The following is a 23393-nucleotide window of genomic DNA, read 5'->3' on the forward strand; positions in this document are numbered from 1 at the left end:
TAGATAGATAGATAGACAGAAAGACAGATAGATAGACAGAAAGACAGACAGACAGACAGACAGACAGACAGACAGACAGATAGATAGATAGATAGATAGATAGATAGATAGATAGATAGATAGATAGATAGATAGATTGAACAATTTGAAGACAGACAGAAAAAGATAGATAGATAGATAGATAGATAGATAGATAGATAGATAGATAGATAGATAGATAGATAGATAGATAGATAGATAGATAGATAGATAGACTGAAAAATTTGAAGACAGACAGACAGAAAAAGATAGATAGACAGAAAGACAGAGAGACAGACAGACAGACAGACAGACAGACAGACAGACAGACAGATAGATAGATAGATAGACAGACAGACAGACAGACAGACAGACAGACAGACAGATAGATAGATAGATAGATAGATAGATAGATAGATAGATAGATAGATAGATAGACAGACAGAAAAAGATAAGATTGAATGAAAATGCATTGCTGTATCGCACAGGCCTCAGTACTTTGACCAGTCAGTGGGCTGAGTTGCATAACAGACCTCAAACAGAACGACACTGTGAAGGGAGAGGAGGATCAGCTTTTGGTGCATAATAAAACCTGATCTATGGTTGCGGTGCAGTCAGTCTGACATGCACACACCCTTACACACAAACCAAGACTGTGAGATACATGGAGACATAGAGCTCTAGTGATGAAAGCAAACAGTGTGATGCAGCAGTAACACAAAGAGTATCCTGCATCCCAAAATTAATGCCATTATCACTCCATTCGTTGAATGTGTTTACAAAAGCAAAACTACACTCCACCACAAAATGAAATAAAATCAACACAAAACACACACAAGCACCAGCATGCTGATTCTTTACACAAGACAGTCACAGTGTGACTTTTCTGCTCTCCAACTTTCATTGAAGAAATGGAAACTGCAAACATTTGAAAATCAATAATTCTACTGCAGAACCCTGGGATTGTGAATCCAGAACAACCTCATGCAATACATATGATACCAGACTCTAACACTGAATGATTTTGTACTCTCTGTCCTTATAGTATATGTCCTTAGATATGTGTATATTTGTAAAGAAAAGAAATGAGAGGTCGGGGTGCAGTAAGCTCTTTTCAGAGGGCATATGCAGAATTTGACTCTGGGCCTCCCATCTGCTTGAACTGAGGACATTGCAGTGTAATAACAACTGATATGTATATGCACGTCATTTGCAAGGTTAGGTCAGCTACAAGAAGTAAAAGCATGCATACAAATAGTTTCCAATGCACAATACAGAATATGTATTGTATTATATTTATATATATATATATTAGGGATTCACCAATGTATCGGCCAATAATCGGTATTCTCACTAAATGTAACTGCTTCGTTACAGCAAGCTCTACGTTAAAGCAAGCTCTATTTGACCCTATGAATCATCCATTCAGCCAGGGTTGCCAGGTTCATGGTTTTTCCCTATACACAAAACATTAGTGCGCCTCCCATTTAATAATGGGAGGCACTGAGGCACTTCATTTCTGATAAGAAACAAAGTCTCAGTTTTCAAATTCTGGCATTATGTGCATGAAAGTCAAAATGGCGTTTTGACGCTCTTAATTGGTCTTGACAGATCGCTGTAGCGCTTTAGTTTATGCGGCAGCGCGGAGCGCAAGTCTTTTTTTCCACTTTAATACAATTATAGGCAAGGGAGGCAGTGCCTCCAAAAAAATTGGGTGAGCAAATAACCTATATTACAAAAATAAAACAACGCAAGTATTACAAATTGTGACTTTTAACAGACCCCCCTAAAGTGTGAGGTGAGTTTGTTGGGGGGTAACTGAGAATGAATGGGGGAAAGACACATGTGAGGAGGCATATGATTGGTTATGGTTGAATATAAATGGTTCATGCAATAAATCCCACCTCGTTTTTGTCAGAAGACTAATGGGAAGACTAATTAAAAAATAAATAAATAACTCCACTTAGATATTACCGCTTTATATCATACCAAAATCAAACGTGAAATGTCCTGAAAACATGATGAATGTGTTTTTTTTTTAATGAGCAATCCGCTTGTCTGTGACCAGTGTTTACCAAGCTTGATGACTGATGAAAATAAGTTGACTGTTAGAAAGAAAAGCTGAACATTAGTTCACAAATAAAATAAATTGTTTACATTTTTACTACAGTTAGTTGTTATTTTGGAATAAACGTACAAATGCTTAAAAACATTAAATTGACGAGATTTATACTTGGTTTTAATAAAAAGAACATTAATTACATTGTATAGTTAATGAATATAAAATAGAATTGTATTTGGTTTCTCTATTTTTATGTAATGTTTATTTAACCAGGAAAATGTGACAACATTAAGTGTAACTGGGACATGAATTTACATTTGATTAATAAAAAAATAAAAAAATAAGTATGAGGACTTTGCCTCCTCATTTTAGAACAATATATATATATAAATACTACACATTTTATTAATTGTTAAAACAAATTGTAAAAAAAAAAAATTGGTACTAAACTTTTTATATATGAGGATGTTTACATGTACATGTGAGAAAGAAAGTGAAGAAAAGAAAAAGAAAAGAACAATGAGAGAAAGAAAGAGAAATTTTCATTTTCTCATGCATTTTCAAAGGCCCCAGTCTAGCCAAACAGCCCTCGGCCCTCTTCTTAATACAGAATAGCAAATGAGGCAGAACGCAGTAAAATACAACACAACTGTCTGGTCTAATATATATGCCAAATCATAGAGAATTCAGCAAGTCTCTCTCTTTCGCTGATTTAATGAACCTCCCTACCCCTCCATCCTCAAACCTAGAGAAACTCCAAACTCCACTGCCTCCCCTCCCTTCCACGCTCTCGATGAACATATAACAACCTATTCTTTATAGAGAGAGTCTGGCTGGCCAGTCTCCATGGCAACACCATCACTAGGCAACGGCCACTGCTCTTCCTGCTTTGTTTCGGAGCAGACAGGAGTGCAACTGTGGCAGGTAGCGACCGGGGCCTAGCGGAGCGCAGAGTGGAGACAGGTAAACTCCTACGAAGAAGTATACTTGAGCTTTTACTGAGTCTAGCATAAAATTAGACTTTACTTAATTCATTTTTTATATAACGCATTACCAAGGTATAGCAACTGTAAAGACAGTTATAATACGCTGCAATACCTGTTCATTTTTAAAGAGTATAATGCATAGCTAAAACATTGTGTTTTTATGTTTAAGGTCAAAATCAATAAAAAATGAATGCATGTTTTTGGTTTTATTGTGAACTATTTTTTATTGTGAAATATATTACCGGGAATGATTTGTTGTCTTTATTCAAAATGTAGTAACATGTTCTGCTGCTGATGTCACTTAATCTGTGTGGATTATTTCATGATGTTAATCAATAGCCAAATAAACATACTGAATTCTAGAATTATAATGAGGGTATTATACCACCACAGTATACAGATTTCAATATGAAACACAAATAATTATAAAATATACCCATTAGTTATAATAAAGATAATATATGTGAAACAGCCTGTATGGGATTTATGTTACGCCATTCAATATTGTTTAAAGTCTCTTTAGGGCATAATGCTATTCGTTGTTTCTTTATTTTAACCATGATTTTTGCCATCAGTTTATTGCAATTGGTTGTTGTGCTGCTGATGATGATAAGTTCAGCCTCCTCTCGTTCCCAGGTGTGCTGATATGCCATTATTATTTGTGCCGTGATTCAGCCTCACAATCACGATTCCTCTCGTACAAACAGCATGAGGGAATTCATCTGAAGAAGGGAGTCATTCCGAGCTTTCAGAGCAGTTTGCTTACCAGCCATAATCACTGCAATTGTCCATAAAAAAAGAGTATGTGATTACTCAGGTGTGTGTGCATGTGTCACATGTGGAGGAGAAAAATAAAAGCAAGGAGAAAAGGAAGAGGGTAAAGAAATTTTAGGATTGAACATAGAACGCAAACAAACAGACGGAAAGAAAGATCAAATCTGACCTTCAATGCAATGAAAAACAACCCCCACTACCATCTCTACCAAACAAACAAAAAACTGCTACTACCCCTTCAACTGTCCTCCTGCTGACCGCTTGTCTCCATAAACCTCAGTCTGAATCTCAGTGTACACTCTACACTAGTTTATTTGTCTACTAACAATGGCCAATATCCAGGAGAATTGTGTCTTTTTTTTACTGAACATTTCTACCACCTCTTATATGATGTACTGTGCTGCTGCCTAAAAACATTCAGTGGAAGTATCCTTTTTTTTTTTTTTTTTTGGAATAAAATAGCCCAAAATGGTCTTCAAATTTTCTCCAGCCATTCACTCCCATTATAAAGCTTGGAAGAGCCAGGATATTTTTTAATATAACTCCAACTGTATTCGTCTGAAAGAAGAATGTCTTATACACCTAGGATGGCTTCAGGGTGAGTAAATCATCAGGGTGAGTAAATCATTTTCATTTTTGGGTGAACTATCCCTTTAAGTTAAAGCACTTTCTAACTGTAAATAAATAAAAACTGAACTAAAAATAAAAAAAGTTATAAAAGTTACAAAAACACAAAACATTATACAAACAATACTAAAATAACACTGATACAAAATAAATGTTGAAAAACGAATGTTAAATTTTTTTTTTTAAATGATTAAAGGTGCGCTATTTAACTTTTGGCCCTCTGGTGGTTAAAAACAAAATTGCATGCATTTTGCAGAAGAACATTGTTTTGGTTGTGCTTAGGCTCTGCATGACAGTGCGAATGAATATGGTTTCCCAATAATAAAAACAAAAAAGTAATAAAAACGCCATCTACGCGTGCGTCACCTTACATTTACATTTCAAATCCCTCAGTTCTCGCCATCTCCAAAATGCCAAGTCAATGTTGATCTTATTTTATTACGAGCTTTGTCACGTTCTCTCTTTGCCAGCAGACTCTCCTCTGTTCAGTGTTTGTTTTAAACTGGTGATTCGCCGGAGATTTGAGATTAAGCTGCTCCATGTCAACCTTTCTCGCTCATTGTGACAACTAACCTCTGCCACTCACACACCATACGTGTCAAAGTCGGCAGAGCAACTTTTCTTTATTTATGGATATGACGAGATGCACAGGCGAGTGACGTATGTACGCATTTTTCCATGAAAACCATCACTCTAGGTCTAAAATATAAACACTTACAATAGGCTTACCATAGTTAATAATAGGCGTACCATATTTAAATGTTAAAACACATTTGGGAAGAAGGATCGATGATGTATTGACTTAGTGTACCTTTAAATAAATTAAAATTGTTTATGAAAATGAATGTTGAAATCAGCTCATTTAAAAAAAAAAAAAAAAACATACTCCTGGGACATAAAAGTGTCAGTAGTTTATGAAACACACTATAAACATTTAAAGTGATGTTATTTCTATTATTTAGAATGCCGTTTTGCCACATACAATATAAGACTTAGATCCCCAAGGGCAAGTTATGAACATACTTAAGAGTTAATCATAATGTTTGGTTTCTTTTCTACATGTAAAACAATGCAACAAATTGTATTTATACTATTATCACACACAATGTAGTGCAATTCAGGTATTTTGTTATGTTCTGACAAAAAAAACAGTGTAGTCTGCACTGATTTAAATTTGAAAAAGTATTTTATTGTAAGAAAGTAGGGTTAAATCTATTTATCTATCTATCTATCAACCTATCTATCTTTTCAACATTGATAATACTTGACACTGAAGACTGGAGTAATGATGCTGAAAATTCAACTTTGCATCAAAGGAATAAATGACATTTAAAAAGTTTATATTAATATACAAAACAGTTACTTTAAATTTTAATAATATTTCACAATATCACTGTTTATTTTTGATTAATTAAATGCAGCTCACCTTCCCCAGACTTTTAAACGATAGTGTAAATATCACTGAATTTTAATGTATGATTTAGATGTATGCTTAAAATGGTACTATTATGCTCATTTACAGGTTCATAATTTTGTTGATGAGCTCTACTAGAATACGTTTACATCATTTAATGTTCAAAAACTCCTTCTTTTTCTTATAATTTACATTGTTGCAGCACCTGTTTTCACCCGCTGTCTGAACCCTTTTAGTTTCCGCTTCTTTAAAACCCACCTCCCGAAAAGCGCAGTCAGCTCTGATTTGTCAATGAGTTAAGGAAAATACATGTAATTTAAGACATGTTCTCTGATGAAACATTTTAATGTAAAAATTCGCTATCATACAAATCTATCTTGTTTTCTGGATGTTTCAATAACTGGAAAACGACAGATGGTGTGGTCTACACTGGTTTCACTTTAAAATTCAGAAAAAGTATTTTATTGTAAGAAATTAGGGTTAAATCTTCTAAAATGCTGGCTTTTTTTAACAGCCAAACATTATGTGGGAGCAGAGAGCTTGTATATGTGTGTGCGTGTGGGGGAGGATTTTAACTAGAACTCTCAAATCACGAAATCCAATTTTCAGGTGCACATCTAGAGGGTCGACCTCAAATGCAAACAGCGATCCCCCCCCACCCACCATCTACCCCTCTACCCTTTTCCATACACATTGACACCAGACAGCACCCCTCCCCCATGCCCTGCTGGACAGCCCCCAAAACCCCCTCCGTCCGACCAGCAGCACCACAACACTATATGAAAAAGAATATGAGCAGGCATGAATTTTAATGCAGTCACTCATCTCAGCCAAGCAGCCTCACTTCTGCAGTGGAAATAAATAAAGAGGGGGAAAAATACAGAGCACTGATAGATGAATCTTAAATCAAAAGAAGACAGAGGAGAAAGCATAGGCAGAAAGACAAGGGTGGTGCAAAAAAAAAAAGAGAAAGCGAGAAAGGGAAAGCAAAAACTAGAAAGGAGAACGAGAGAGCAAGAATGAGAGGTGAAATCTCATCTCTTGGCTGAATAATCTGTCATTCATCAAACTGATAGAACAGAGAGAGGTAGCACAGCCGTAAAACGAAATAACGGCAGAGGATGAGAATTTCGGATTTGGTCTGGCTCCAATTCACCATCTTGAGTTGGGTGGCCCTAGTTATCGTGCTTACATCTACATCTTTCTCTTTTGGTCTAAATATTGCATGAATAATGCATGAATCTAGGTTTCATTAAAACCTCTCTTATTAATAATATCGCTCATGGTGGAGTATGGGAATACGGGGTGTGTGTGTGTGAAATGAGAGAACGTACCTTCCTGCAGACGCTCACGTTTGTGCTCTGTCTAAAAAATCCTGCAAAATTGAACACGGCCCTAATTTTCTGCACTTTTCTTTATAACCAGCTTTCCAAACCAAAAAGCCAGTGGCGGAGAGGGGTAAACAGAGCGATGGGCAGGCCAATTCAGCCAAACACTCAGCCAGATAACTCTGGGAGGCAAATGGGCATGATTTCACAAGGACACTGCAATGAGGTCACTGTTACCTTGTCTTTGTCAGGCAAAAGGCAACAGACTGAACACAACAAAGCCATAAACAAGTGGTGGAAGATCTCGATACGGATACAGTCACATGACTTTAGCATGATTCACTGTGCACTGCAAAACAAAGCATTTTCCAAATCTGTATTTTTGTCGCGTTTACCAGTGAAAATCTCAAAACTAAAAATGTATAAAAACAAGATAAATGTTACATGTGCAGTAAAACTGGAAGACTAATTTTTAACAAATATATATTGGCTAACTGTTTTTTTTTTTTTTTACTTTGTGCTCTAATTATGTATTTCTTTTTGAAAGAAAGAAAGAATTTAAAACTTTTATTCAGTGAGGACTCATTAAATCAATCGTTAAAAAAATATCTTTCAAATAACCTTTCTATTCATCAAAGAATCCTGAAAAAATGTATCTTGTTTTTAGGATGTTTAGACATTTTTTGCTGAAAAACGACCAAATACTGATGAGTGTGACTCATTATAATGCATGTGTGAGATGGTTAATACCCTTTTCCACCAAAATGGTGCTGGTGCTCAGGGACGTCTCTCAGAATTTTACCACGTTTCACTGACTTTAGAGACGAACGATGAAGTAACTATGTTAATACATAATATTTCCAAAGACAAAAAAGACAAAAATAATTTGCATATAAGAATCAAATTCATTTAGTTTGAACAGAAAAAAAAACACATTAATCTTATTTTTACAAACTCAATCCAATTTTTTTTTTAAATGTCTCAAATCAAATCATTGTAATCTTTTTGTCATTGGCCATTGCAGGTTTTGGACACCGTAAATGCATGAATATGTAAAAAATGCCTCGGGACATCAGCACCGTGGTGAGATGTAACAAAAAAAACATGAGCAGATGCAAAATGTCCAGTTTTCCATCTTGTTTTTCCACATTGACAGTTACTATTTATTGTTCTATGAGTAAGTCTCTTGGCATTGTTCTGACTGATTATTTAATTGGTAGCTGAAGTAGATGTGGATATTGACAACGTCTCAACAAATGGATCAAATTTCAGCATATGCGAAATGACAAAGCGGACACTGAATCCAAATCGGATTTGTGTGCAGTGTGAATGAACACAAGCTTTGTTTAGAAGTCTTTTGCTTTGTTCATGTCGTGTCGTAATTACCATAATTACAAGATTTTAGTGTGTTAACATCTTCAGAACCAGATATTTGTTTCTATGGAAACCCATAGAACGCCAAATGGATCCAGGCTTTGATGCTGATGACAAATTACTTAATAACGATGTTAATTCACCACAATGCTTTAAAAACAAAGAAGGAAGAAAACGATTAATATTATTATAATATTCAATATATAATGAATAAAAATCATAGCAATCAATTCACACATATTTGTAAATAAAATCTTTTTATTTCAGACAGATGGGGAAAATAAAGTGGCTGGAGTAGCTTTGCAGCACAACAAAAGTAGGAACAAAAAAGGACAAAACAGGATGTCAGCTGCTGCATTGGGCACTTCCAGTTAGCTTTGTTGGTTATAATGAACGATCTAGTTCTGTCATGAGTTGTTGTTTTGGAAACTTTAAGTGGTATCCCGCCCCTGGTCCCTGGCGATAATGGTGCCTGGTTTAAGACCAGCAGAGTCAATTACGTCCAGGCCAGAAGCACCTTTAATTCATTGGAAATGAATGCGTGGAACAGGGCCAGATTGAACAGCGGCTCCAGCACCAGCACCGGGTCAGTGGAAAAGGGGTATGAGAGTGGGTTAACTGTGTTAGAATAGTTTTACTCTATGGGTTGTGGTATGAGTGTGTAATCCATGGCTGAGGCTGATGCTGGGCTCACGTTTGTGGTTGTTCTTGCGCTGGAAGGGCAGTGTGTGCCGCTCGGAGTCTTCCTCACCCTCCTCGTCTGCCAGGTGTGTGTGAGTGTAATGGTAACTCAGACCTGGACGGTTCTTGTAGCGCTTCCCACAAACTGAACACAGAGGAACACACAAGGAAACAAAAAGACAAAAAAAACTGTAAGAATGTGTACAAGAGTTTAGTTAATGTAGTTATGAACAAAAAGTATGAATTATGAGTATCATTATATTTATATACAATTTTTATTGTTGTTGTTATCATCATTTACTGTCAATCATTTTAATAATACATTATAGTAATACAAATTCAATTGTAATTTAATTCAAACTATATTATTATAATAATAGCTATTATATACATAATTAGATTGCATTATTATCATCACTAATTTGTTATATTGTTTACTTGTATAATTTAATTTTAATTTAATTTAATTAAATAAGTATTATTTTTGTACACTAAAAGCTATTATATAAATATTGTATTATTTATATTATTATTAATTTGTTATAATTTAATAATTACAATTAAATGAACTTCAACTTAAAAATGTATTATATTTAGTTTATTATAAATATATATATTTTTTTATTAAATAAACATTTTATCTATCCTCATTCATGTATATAAACATTTCCACCGTTATTGCCCATGAGAAAAGATACAGTTTAAGATAACAGTAGAGAATATTGTCACACCATGCAAGATAAGTCGCCACAATGAAACTTGACATTAAAAATCCCATTATCAGGGGAAATGCATTGTACACGTTCATATGGTGCTATACTTGTAGTTCTACCACTCCTTCCTCAATGCTGGGTTTGGTAATAAATATAGAGTTATATTCTGTGTTCAGTTGTTTTGTTCATGATACTCACTGTCACACACATATGGCTTGTCTCGATCCTCTAGGGATGCTGGGTCCTGTCTCTTTCTCATCCCCCCAACACCACATGCCTGGACAAAAATTACATGTAAACACACACAAATGAATTTACAGTTGGCGACCAGTCTATTTTACACAGGTGCAGCTAGAAAACCATCGTTATTTTTGCCTTGCGGCGCGGAGCACCCCCCACTTCCTTCATCAAGCTTTAAGCAAATCCTCTTACACAGCATTAATTACACCTAGCACACAATTATCACAGCATCTCTTCTACACACTGCCAGCTAACTATGTGGGGTGTGAGAGATCTTAGAAGAAGTGTGCCCCAATTAACAGCGCAGAAGGTGACAGAATCCAGGGAGTGAATCAGAGACAACCTCGTATGTATTTCTGCTAGACTACAATACTGAAAGTCGCATGTATTTCTGCCAGGGTCGCGCACCATACATCGACATTTAAATTTGCTGAATTTGAATTAACATAGCAAACAGAATGAACAATTGCCATTCAAATTTGATTTTAGAAGTAGAATTCAAATAGAATGAAATTCTAAGAAACTGACGTAACTGTAGTTTTAAGTAAAACATTTCATTTTTTTCAGTATGAATTAATGTTTTCATACACATCTTATGCATAAACATTACACGTTAATAATAATCAACCTTTAGAAATATGTATTTAATTTATTTATACATGTAATCAATTAATTTTCCTTTTCTTGACTAAGGTGGAATACGTTCTCTGGTACGTTCCTCTTTTCCCAGAATACTATATTACATTATGTAATATCAAATATTATGTAATAAATTTACATTTTAATGCAAATAAATTTATCTGAAAAAATAATATGGTTACCATATTATATGGTGCCATGTGGCAATTGTTGTTTTGATGGCAGAGAAGTCAATATGTCTAATCAGTTTGTCCCACACCAATTTCTGCATAAAAAAGTATACATTTTTCATGCAAGTTTCATGTAAAATTCAGCATATACCATATTTAAAACCAAATGCCCAGTTTTTTTTTTTTCTTATTTCACTCAAGAACCTTGTTCCTCAACAAAAAATAGCTATCTGTACAGTTTTCCTTCTTCAGTTTGTGGTTATTTCATGGCTAGGCTACTGCAGCTTGCAGAGAACCTTCTTACTATTCAAGTCTTTCATGTATGTGGGGTTATAATTACAGATGAACTTAGCCGTGTTTTCAGAGTTCTATCAGACATCAGGTGTTGTCTTTAAAGTGGTATACAAAGGATGTTTTTCATGGCTGTTGGGAAGGAGCTGCTTTGAATCAACGCAAACCCAGTGGAACGCAATGATGAAAGGTACTCAGGGATCAAACCTGGAGATACTAAACAGCCATAATGGATCAGTGGCTGATGATGAACTACAATGGCCTGCTTTGTTCAGAATGCAGCCTTGAAGAAACAGGAATCCCAGATTAAACAAAGACCCTGCAGGGCTCACTGCAAACCTACAGGTCTGCGATATATTAAACATTCAATTTGGGTTGTGGGTTTAATTGCTACCTAGAGGAGTGGTTCTCAACTGGTCAGTTGCAAGCCAACAATGTATAACAGTTCTGTTCTGACAGGATCACAGACAGAAGGAAACAAAACAATATTAAATGCAAGAAGTATAATGTAAATAACAAATAAATTAATAATAATACATAGTTAGGATAGCAAAGTAGCTTAACTTCTAAAAGAAGGCAAAAATGCTTTCAGTATTTTTTGTTGTTTACATTTAAAGGGGACCTATTATGCAAAATCCCGGCATCCGAGCCACTGAGCACACGTGGTTGAATTTCATTTATGAAGGAAATGTGCCGAAGTGAGTCGTTAAAGTGTTATATATTTGCGCAAATCATTTTATGCCGGACTGCTTCACAAACTAGGGTCAGTTCAACGCTGGATTTGCACAAAAGTTGTTATTAGATTAACATGATGGTGCATGCTAGTCGATTAGTTGAATCAACTTAAAGGGATAGTTCACTTTAAAATGAAAATTCTGTCAACATATACTCACCCTCATGTTGTTTCAATTATCAAAACCAGTATGTTTCAGCTGTCAAAACCAGACAGTTTCTTGGTCCCATTGACACATATATTTTTTTCCTACTATGGAAGTCAATGGGACCCAAAAACTGCCTGGTTACTGACATTCTTCTAAATATCTTCCTTTCTGTTCAGCAGAAGAAAGAAATTCATAGAGGTTTGAAACAACATGAGGGTGAGTATATGATGACAGAATTTTCATTTTAAAGTGAACTATCCCTTTAACTCCACAACAACTACTGAAATGTATCCACTATCCATTCAGAATTGTACAGTTGCATTATAAAAGTTGTAACTTCTTTCTGAGTCTCTCCATCAGTGTCCGACTCTGTTTCGAACATGTATGGAAGGCTGAACATCGCTTCTGACAATTTCTGACATTTTGGCTGCGTGACATTCTCCAGTTTTGTTGTTGCCGGAGTATCCAAAGCACAAGCTGTAAAGGCTCCGCCCTCTTCTGGAAACAGGGCCGGAAGCAGCAGCTCATTTCCATTTAAAGGGGCATAAAAACGGCGTGTTTTTGCTCACGGCCAAATAGGGGCAAATTTGACAAGCTATAATAAATTATCTGTGGGGTATTTTAAGCTCCCAGACACGTTCTGGGGACACCAGAGACTTACTGTATATTACATCTTGTGAAAAGGGGCATAATAGGTCCACTTTGAGGCTGTACGCCTAATCAAACTCTAGAAAATACATCTAATAGCATCTAAACTACTAAAGGTATATGAAAATACAATATACCATATACATTTGGCTCGGAATAAATGAGTTCTTATAATGAGTTCTAAAGCAGAAGCAAAAGCAGTTGAATCTTAGGGCATTGTGAGTAATCAGCCTGCAAAACCTGATGATTCACTCTAATATTAGTATGATTCATACTAATTAAGTAGTCAATGCAGGTCCAAGCAGAACATGTTATAGCTGCATGTGTTTTACCCGTCCTTTGGTGCGATTCTTGCGTTTGGGAACGTCCTCCTCCATCTCTTCCATGTCCAGCTCGTGAGGAAAATCTCCCACCAGCAGCTTCTGTGACCACAAGGAAAGACCAGCACATATGAATCAGCTGTACTGTATGAACAACACTGGGAAATCTGGTGCAGGAAAGAATAACAGACTAAAAGGAAAAAATATATATATTGAAAACGTTTTATATTGGTTCACAATAAACATGAGCTTGTAATGGCATTAAGCAATTTGCGCAGGTTTACCCAGCGGACACTTGAATAAACACACAAAAATTAATTATCTAGTTGACAGTATTTTTAACATTTTAACATTTCTGTGAAATCTCGCAAGCAAAAAAAGTCCATTGTCTATTGTCAATAGTGAAGTAACGTATGAAGCTCAAACAGAAGTCAGTTTCAAACCAAGCAGCTTTGTGTTGTTGGTCAATGCGGCGAATGCATAACGCCTTTGAACCAGTTGAGAAATCTTTCAACCTCACACCAAATTCCCAGTCGCTTGGTTTCCTATTGAAATAACTGGATTTTACACAAGGAAATTTGGTGAACAATATTAAATGAGACCCTAAAAAACATTAAACACTTTAATTGTTAAATCTTTAACAAATCTCAAACTGAATATCATATCCATTTTCATACTGTACATCACAATTCAAAATGACTGATTTTTTTTGTTTTTATTTATTTATTTATTTAGACTAAATATAGATTTAATAAAGTATGGGTTTATAACATGAAAAAAAATCTACTTATTTATATCAGCGACTACTGGTGCATCCCTAATTTTCTTCACCTGTCTGTCAGGTGGAATTCGTAGGTCTGATCACTTAAAAAAGTAATAGCACACACCTCTGGAAATTTTGACAAAATTTTTGCTAATGTGGTGCACCTTAAAGGCTCTGATACACTCACAGCCACCCAAACTGCAAGAGTGGTGTTTAGATGAATATGGTGTACTAAGTGCTTTCCTCTCAATTGTAAAATAAACACAACAAAACAGTTAAGTTAAGAAAGCATCATAGCAACATGGATATGTTTGTACATTAGGCACATCAGTCAAGTCATGTCACATTTATTTTAAAAGCACTTTGACTTTATACACTAGATTGCTTTAAAGCAAGCAACTTTACAGTATTAAACATGAAAAAACAGTGTGTGTTGCTTTCTATTACAACTTAAATTTCTACAGTAACGCAGCTCTCCAGTGTGTTCATGTTTTTACTCGTGACTGACCTCGACAGACTGAACAGTATAAATGAACCAGAGAAGACTTCCACGTCAAAGAAGGCGGAGTCTCAGAGCCACACCCATTACATAATTACCATGGACCATTTTGAAATCCTGAAACAAACTCCAAACAAACTTTGATTTGGCCTGATTTAGTTCGAAATGATGTCACACCAGTTCATTCTTCAATTTCGCTTGAAGTATATCAGAGCCTTAACTGCGTTGATTGCCTTAAAAGTGCACAACTGTAAATGTACTCATAGTATGTGGCTGTGGGAAGTGAACAGAGGTAGCAGGCAGGCGCATAGCTTTTTGCCTCCTGCTGGGACCTGAGGCGATACAAGCAGCAGGATCACAGGTCCGCTCTCAGGGGAAGGAGCGCTCTAAAGAGTGACTCTTAATTGAAGTGCTAATTGGTTAACTGTCCACCCCTGGGATAGATGTCATGTTGTGTGCAAAACAGTGAGGGTGATGACACTAGTGGCAGCTCAATCAACTGGCAGGCTGGTTCATTAGGATCTATGAGCATTCGCACGTCAACACGGTCAAAAGTAAGTGCCAGTAAACTCAGAGACGTTGAAAATGTGCATCCGCTCTCCACAAAATCAATAGAATTTGTTGGACTTTGTCAAACTTACTGACATACACGGACACACGCACAATAACAAAAATACACTCGCAAGTATACACACTTTGTAGTTAAAAACGAAGTGGGGGTGTGTCAGCCCTGCAGGGATTTGTGTTACTGCCAAAAAGAGACACAAGTACTACAGAGAAATCAGAAGGGGAGAGAAAGAGTGAAAGAGAGGAAGACGGCAGAAGAGAGCAGACAGAAACCGTGTTGAACGTGATTTCACCAAGTACAACATGTTCCTGGATCAACATCTTTGTTGATCCTGGAACAACATTAATTTGAGGGACAAGTTTACAGTTTATTTCAAGTTTAGGCTTAAAATCAGGGTTAGGTGCTTCTACATCAGTGTTATTCTATAATTTCCCTCTGATTTTAGGGATAAGTTATGGGTTGGGTTAGGTTTAGGACTAAATGTTCAGACACGAATGTTGTTCCATCAACAAAATATGTTGTTTTGTTCCCAACACAAAGGGACAGTGTCTTAGTGTGTACTTCAAGGCTATAGTGTGTAAAATAACTCTTATCTAGTTGACTGTTGAGTGTGTGGCTACAAAATCTTTCTAGGGGGAACAACTCCATAGTGGAGGAATCTTTCTTACCTGGCATTCACTCATGGGTTCCTCCTCCTTTGTTTCAACTTTCTTGTCCAGCAGTTCTCCACTGAGGAGTGACTCCAGCACAGGACCCTCAGGAACACCCCCTTCCTTCTTTAGTGCCGTTTCATAGTCTGAACACACACCAGAAACAATTATTACGCCAAGGCATTTCTACTCAGCTCATAAAACATATAAACATATTAAGCAGCCCAGCTGTTTTGAAAATTGAAACAAGAAGTGTTTCTTGAGCATCAAATCAGCATATTGGAATGATTTCTGAAGGATCATGTGACACTGAAGACTGGAATAATCATGCTGAAAATTCAGCTTTGCATCACAGGAATAAATTACTTTTAAAATATATAAAAATAGAAAACAATCATTTTAAATTGTAATAATATTTCACAATATTACTGCTTTTCCTGTATTTTTGATTAAATAAATTCAGCCTTGGTGAGCATAAGAGACTAATTTAAATAAGAGAAATCTTTTAAATCCCAAACTTGTGAAGAATGGTCATTTGTGTGTTTTTTGTTGTTGTTGTTGTGTCTTTTTTCTGTAAAATCAGACTAAGTAGATACCTTAAGTTTCTGTTTTTCTTTCACTGACTGAAAAAAAAAAGTTTTTAGGGTGTTGAATCAGAAAATACAATTGTACAACATACAAAAAGCCCCCTAAAAAATGGATAAAAGATTTATGTGTGTCCTTCTCGTCAACACCAGCTCTCACCAATTTTAAACTCGATGGGTCCAAGACGTGGATCCTCTAAGATGTTTAACCGTCTCTTCTTTCTCCAGCAACGTGCTGGATAGGTATAGAGCTGCCCTGGAGCCACACCTGGGTCAAACAGAACCAGAGGCGGATAGAAACATGGCCTAAACATCCAAAACCTCAAAATCACCTATGTAGTACGATATACTGTACACATAGACACACACCTGGCCCACGATGGGTCTTCTCCATCCATATGTAGCAGTTACTCTGTGCAACGCCTGTTTGGGAGTCGAGGAAGGGCAGGCGCATGGAGCGCTCAGCACAAAGTCGAGCATTATAACTGCGGCAGTGCTCAATGGCCTCGCGGTAAAACTCCTCACCAAGGCTGGAAACAATTAAAAAGTGGAAATGTGTCACAACAAACACATGAATATAAGAACGATTGATTTCACTGCTCAAACAACTAATTAAAAAACAATATTTATTATTTAAAGACCCATGAAATCGAAATTTGAGCTTTCCACGTGTGTTAGTTTTGAAGCCATCTATAGAGAACACTTAAACATTGAGAAAATTCATATTTAAGCACATACGCATTCAAAATTTACAGTCTCTCTCTTCTGGGAAATTAGAGTAAAAAATATTGATGAGTCATGTTGCGCTAAACAGATTTTTGTCCAAGTAACTTCAAGGGGTCTTTAAATTTTCATCCTTCTATGCAGAGAACTCTTTGTACCGACATGCATGAGGCAAATAAATGTCTTGGCTGGTGTTTTATTGGAAAATATTAATTTCATTTCCAGCTCTGTTAGCAACATATCACATGTGCAGTGCAGTATCTGTACAGAATCTCACTCGTGGATAAAAGGGTCAGGTGTTAGGAACGGTTGTTTAAAAACACTGCACCATGAGAACTGTGGTGAGCATTAATGGTTCATGTAGGGGGGAGGAAAAGCACGCAGTCAACAGTTCTGTCCTCAAGAGTATGTCTGCATGCTTGAAACTGGTCAGGACAAAAGTACCAGCAGTGATTTTATTGCTGACGCTGCAGTGAGAAACCTGCTTAGCAAACTGCTGTATTTGTAAAACAATTTTAAGATCAGGGAAACACTTTATAATAACTCATGAATAAGTCAGTAGCAACAGTAATATATTGCGTTACAGCTAAGTAGTTAATTTACATTCAAATTTGCATATATGAAAACAAGTTTAATGAGATTTCCTAAATTTTGGTGTGGGTGGATGGGAGGCTCCCTTGTGAAAAAATAGTGCATTTGTAGTTTATTTCAAATCTTTAAAAAAATAAATAAATTATATAATATTTTTTTTAAACTGTAATTGCTAATAATACAGTATTAATAAAATAAAAGGCCACTCAAGTGTACTTAAAGAGAGTACACTTGCATGTTTCTTAACACACTTAAAAAAAGTGCACTTTCTACAGTAATAACGTTAATTTTATAACAGAAATGACATTGAACTTTGAAGTATATTTTAGTTTACCATAAATGCTTGTCAGTACATTCAGCAGTACGCTTTAACCATAATTCAAGGACAATTAGAAGTAATTATAAAACTAGCACAGAATGCCAAATGACCAATCAAAATCCGATATTTCAAAGTGAGATGTAATAATGATTGGCAAAGTTATAAATCAAAGTGTCATCGAATTTAGTCAAGATATTCCTTTGATTTTGCTAGTTTATTCAGCATTGAAGGTTATTCTCTAATGTTTTCTCTCTCATTGTTAACACAAGGAAAGATCAAAAGTGCAGAAATAATTGTGGGTGCTTATAAAGTCCTGACAATAGTCTTCTTAACCCTTCTCTCTCGCGGTTGCCTTTTCTTCTTTCTTTCTTTGTGCAAACCGGCTGAATAAATGACAGTTGACTCCCTGCCACGTCATAAGCTATTGTAAAAATTAACCCTATGGAAGTATTAGTGAGGACAGGAGTTTTGGGACACAGTCTGACTGGTTTCTGCTGATGTGCCATCATTTGTTTCATTGAAATCAAAAGCGCTGATCTGCAAACAGGAGTGAGAAATGGAGGAAAATTGCATCATGCAACAATGACTGCATCCCTAAAACAAGCCTGATAACAAATTGACAGAGGCTTGAGGTGATGTTGATGCTGTAAGTGTAAATCCATTGTGATTGGTGAACTCATCCATTTCTCCTTGCGGGGGAATGATGAAGAGCCCTGTGGCACAAGACTAACAACTCAGTCAGACTGAAATAAATAACCCTCATTTCTCCAAACAAAATGGCGGCCATAGCAAAACACATTTTCTATCTAATTTAGACCATGTTTGATTTGGTGGCCACATCTTGGTCATTCAGCGTGGGCTGGAATCGGTCCTCAACATGTGGGTTGAAAAGTCACTAAGTGTGCAGGGGCAGTAAATTACAGTGCATCGAATGTCATGTGCTCAGGTCCACCTGAGAGGAAATATTAAGTCCTGTGGTGAAGTGCTGAGGTTCTCCATTTAAACACCTCTACACACAGCAGATACTCATTCTGCGGTCAATCTCACACAATGGACCAGCAATATCTAAAGGTCAGAGAGCGAGTAAAAAACAAAGTTCGGAGCCTCTGTGATATGTGAGAAATAGTTTTTCAGGGTAAGATCTTATTAAAGGCAGGGTAGGTAGGACTATATAAAAATAAAAGATCCAAATTTGTTAAAACTTTCTATATATATCAATACATAATTAAAATGTAAGTACTCTGAAAAAAAGAGTATAAAAATCAAGTGACTCTAGACCGTTTAATCTGTATTAAACACAGCTCATTATTTCGATTCGGGACGAATCAAAGGATTGGCTTAGGCGACTGTCACTCTCTCTCGCAACCATGGCAACCACCCTTTTGCCACGGGATCTGCCCTCTTGCGCGCGCACGTTTGATTTGAGGAATTCGAGAGGCACGGAACCTAGGAATAGCAAAACAATGGCAGACAAAGAGCAATCAAAATTCACATTACCGGCATGCAGTTAGTGAAGGCAAACAAGGCAAAAAAAGAAGACAGTTCTAGAAAAGGCAATGAACAAAAAGTCTTTGGATAAACAAAGAAATAAAACGCGTGTCAATATCATCGTGGCTTTCCAGCGACCACCCCGTCCTCAGCCTCTACTTCCTCGGACCCTAGTTGCACGCCACGGCCTCTTGCACGACCTCCTCTGCTTCGCCCTAAAATTATTTTTATTTTACAAAAGGACATTTTACAAACCTACATTTTGCGCATGTGCTCCTGCATGCACTTTTCCAGTCACAACACAGCAATCAAAGGAGGACGCGCTGAAAACTGTAATGCTGTTCTCTTCCATCATAACTCGTACTGAGAAGGTTTGAGTTGCAAAGGAATTTGTGACTGTTTCAGCTGTTCAACCACATCAAAGTTTCGTAATTAGTAAGTCCGTGCTTTTTCTCTTTTTGTTCTTATGTGCTGAAGGGCTGCTGTGCCTTGGTGAAACGGTGTTTGTACGTACGTGAAGAGCTCTTTTCCAAAACGCCATAAACCTAAAAAGCTGCCTCAAAGAACCAGCAAAAGTAATGATTATGAATGTGTAAAATATTGCAATAAGACATTTTAATTGTTTATTAATTTCTGTGTCGGCTGCAAAGATGAAGTTGACGATATTTGACTCGCGATCTTCGCAGTAGGCTAGTGAACGCATGCACCGGAGAAATGCACATTTAGGCTACATAGTTTTATTTTGTTTTGGATGGTTTTGTTTAGAACCAGATTTCTGTAAATATATTCCACATTTTTTAGGCCTGTGAGGCGAGGCTACGGTTCGGTTCACGATGATATAATCTCCAGTTCAAGCACCTTATGTTGTGATTGATAGCCTATATTTACTTTATGTATTTAATCCAGGAATGAAAATATTAATGAATTAATGAAAAAAAAAAATATTAAAATTAAGATACAATTAATACAAAACGAAATTCGTTTTAAAGAAAGGCTTTGTGCTTTCTGTTTTGAGGTCTCTGTTAAAGTTTGAAAGTCTTAGTGCAGCTTTCAGAGCGCTCGCGTCCATAATGGAGAACTGTCAAGTAATATTGTTTTTTCCTCATAAATGCAAACACGAAAAATAAAAGACAAAAACTTTTTTAAAAAGACAAACCATAAATTTAGAAGAAAAAAAAAAAGATGGATTTATAGCGTTTTGGGGGAAAAATGAATGGATTTATACTGTTTTGAAAATGTTATTTTTTTTTTACTTTGAATTGATCATCAACAATATTGTTGTTTGATTTAATAATCACTGTTGCAAGAAGTGCCTAGTTAAGTTTTTTTTTTTTTTTTTTTTTTTTTGTAAGTGGAAAAAGTAGGGGCTGCCACAGATTCTGTTTAGTTAGCTCCTTTATTGTTTTTTTCTATAGCCTAGAATAATATAGGTCAAATGCAGCAAGTCAAAAGACCAACTGGACCTTTTTTGCCAGTTTGCTCACATTTCTTTGAAGGATGGCAAAAATATCGCCTGAATATCGATATCTAGATATTGGAAAAAAATATCGAGATATTCATTTTTGTCAATATCTCCCACCCCTACATGCAGAACACCATATATGTTATGAATCTTACACGAAATTCATCTTCAGCACAATATAACTGATGGTAATGTAAAAAAGTGTATCAATGCAACCTGTTTTTAGCTTATATAACTAGCTCGTTAACGAATCAAAAAATATATATATTTTAAATTTACCAATATCAATATGCTAGCTTGATAGTGAGTACTAAAATACATCTTATTTGTTTATATTCATAAGCAATTAGCGTTAGATTTTTTTATTACATGTGATTCTGACATGATGTCACTACATGCACTGTGCTCCTTCCTCTCTGCTTCTCTCAGGTAAATAATGCGTCTTCAGCTCAGCGGTTGGAGTCGCGCGTTCATGTGTTTTGGGGGCGTGGCTTTGGAAGGAGCCCAGAAGGGAGGGGGTGGAGTGAATGGAAATAATGAACTGTCTTTAAAACAGTCCTGAGAGGTCTACAGACACTCGATTTTTATACTTTCTTTTTCAGAGTACTTACATTTTAATTATGTATTGATATGTACATAAAGTTTAAACAAATTTGAAAAAGAAGTTTTTTAGACCATTCCTACCTACCCTGCCTTTAAATGAGCATTCAAGACTGTTTTCGAACAATTTCTGAAAGGCTTTCTGATTGGAGTTTGAATGTTTTAAAGGTCCCATATTATCAAAACAGAAATTTCCTGGCTTTTTTCATGGGATCTAGGGACTATGGAACTACCATATAAGTTTCAAAACAGTCAATCACAGACAAATGCACACAGCCTGCATAAAGTAGCTGTGCCTTTTCACAAGCCGTTGTGACTTCCGTATAAATGTGATCATAGTCAGAACTACTCAGTCACCGCCTTCAATCACCACCCCCACCAATGGTGGGTCACTCAGAAAACAACAGGCCAATCAGAAGAGAGGCTCATGAATATTAAGTAGACAGGCCAAAATCGACCTGTTCTTGGCAGAGCTCCTGAGAAAGGAGCTGTAAAAATATATTGAGATGGTTTTTGGTACTTATACCGCAAATATATATTCAAGGACATCAAAACCTAAAATAAAACTTCAGAAAGGTGTACAATATGGGACCTTTAAACAGAATACTCCATTATGGGCCTCTCCAACAGTTGAAAGGAGTTGGGTGCAAAACAGCAGTTCCCTCAAGAACTTCCTGAATCGGTGGGATAGGGTGGCTTCTCTGTATGGCATAGTTTGTTTTCATATCCCACGAGCACAATGAAAAAGCAATCAATTATATCTGAAATATATGGAACCCCGCACATGACATGTAGAAGAGAAAAAATAAAATTATATTGTGGCCACAAATTTGTTCTTACTTACAACTTATTAACATTGTACTAATTTGTTCCTTCATTGTCCCGAGAATTCCATCCCAACATTTATTAGGCCTATTTTGTTCCCTCATTTTAGATAAATCGTGGCCTTGTTGTACTAATTTGATTCATTGTTTTAGTTAAATCATGGCCAACTATCAGTCATTATGGCCACTATTTAACTAAATCAAAATTAGGTAATGAATTAGTGAACATGGCCACGATTTAACTAAAATGATGCAACAAATTAGTACAACATGACCACAACCAAATCTTGGGATGGAATTCTTATTTATGCAATAATATTTTAGAAATATACAAGCTAATGTAAATGCAAATACGTGCTGCATTCTCCACTTTGCCACAAGGGGCGCCATAGCATGGATTAGCATAAAATGTCTTCTTCTATAGTCATTTTCTCTTTCAGGTAAACAGCTTTTGTGGAGCAACCGTTTGAAGAGAATCTTAGTCTTGTTGAGCAAGTAAGTCACAGTTACTTAAACTGTCAACGTGTTTATAGGTTCCTCAAATCAATCGATGTTGTCTCAATGAGCCCACTTCTGCTGGTGGTTTAAAGTGTGGCCACACTAGCAGAGTTTCTGCAAAATGTAATGGGCAAAAAAAAAAATGTCAATAGTGTAGCAATGAATGAATGAAGCACAGCTCAAGCACAGCAACTTTTAAACCAAGCAGCTTTATGTTGGTCAATGCAGCAAATTCACTACCAACTTGAACCCAATGCGAAATCTTAGGGACCTTTTCCGCCCTCAATTGAAATTCCAGATTGTGTGGATTCCTATTGAAATGACCGGACTATGGCAACGAAATTTCACCAAGGCAATAGTAAATGTGACAGCAATTTAACACTCTGTGTTCTGCGTATGACTATGCACCAGTGAGGAGAAGGAAGATTAGATCAGTGTATTGGATTTAACAACCATACCTGTTTTTTATGACGGTTCCACTTGATTGCCTAAGAAGAGGGAGAAAAAAAAGACAGAAACAGACATGAGCAGATGCAGAAAATATCTAATTCCAGGCTATGGGAGTTATGTACAATAAAAGATCATTAAATAAGACGGAATTCCATTCGAACTATGTTAAATTAACAGAAAAATGACCAAGCATTAATTGCAAAATGCA

The 23393-nt window shown here is 36.2% G+C and overlaps 1 protein-coding gene across 3 annotated transcripts in view; it reads right to left on the bottom strand.

Moving 5' to 3' along the window:
* Positions 1-23393, bottom strand: part of dpf1 (double PHD fingers 1) — a 54755-nt gene that overhangs the window by 14161 nt on the left and 17201 nt on the right. For all 3 annotated transcript variants that reach the window (XM_084127529.1, XM_084127531.1, XM_084127530.1), the window contains exons 2-8: positions 23194-23223; positions 16600-16760; positions 16391-16498; positions 15665-15792; positions 13179-13268; positions 10176-10254; positions 9278-9409 (exon numbers count right to left, since the gene is read on the bottom strand). In XM_084127529.1, coding sequence (XP_083983655.1) covers positions 9278-9409; positions 10176-10254; positions 13179-13268; positions 15665-15792; positions 16391-16498; positions 16600-16760; positions 23194-23223 — 728 coding nt within the window. The remainder of the gene's footprint in view (positions 1-9277; positions 9410-10175; positions 10255-13178; positions 13269-15664; positions 15793-16390; positions 16499-16599; positions 16761-23193; positions 23224-23393) is intronic.

Source organism: Abramis brama (assembly GCF_963993115.1).
Source record: "Abramis brama genome assembly, chromosome: 10".
NCBI classification, from domain to species: domain Eukaryota; kingdom Metazoa; phylum Chordata; class Actinopteri; order Cypriniformes; family Leuciscidae; genus Abramis; species Abramis brama.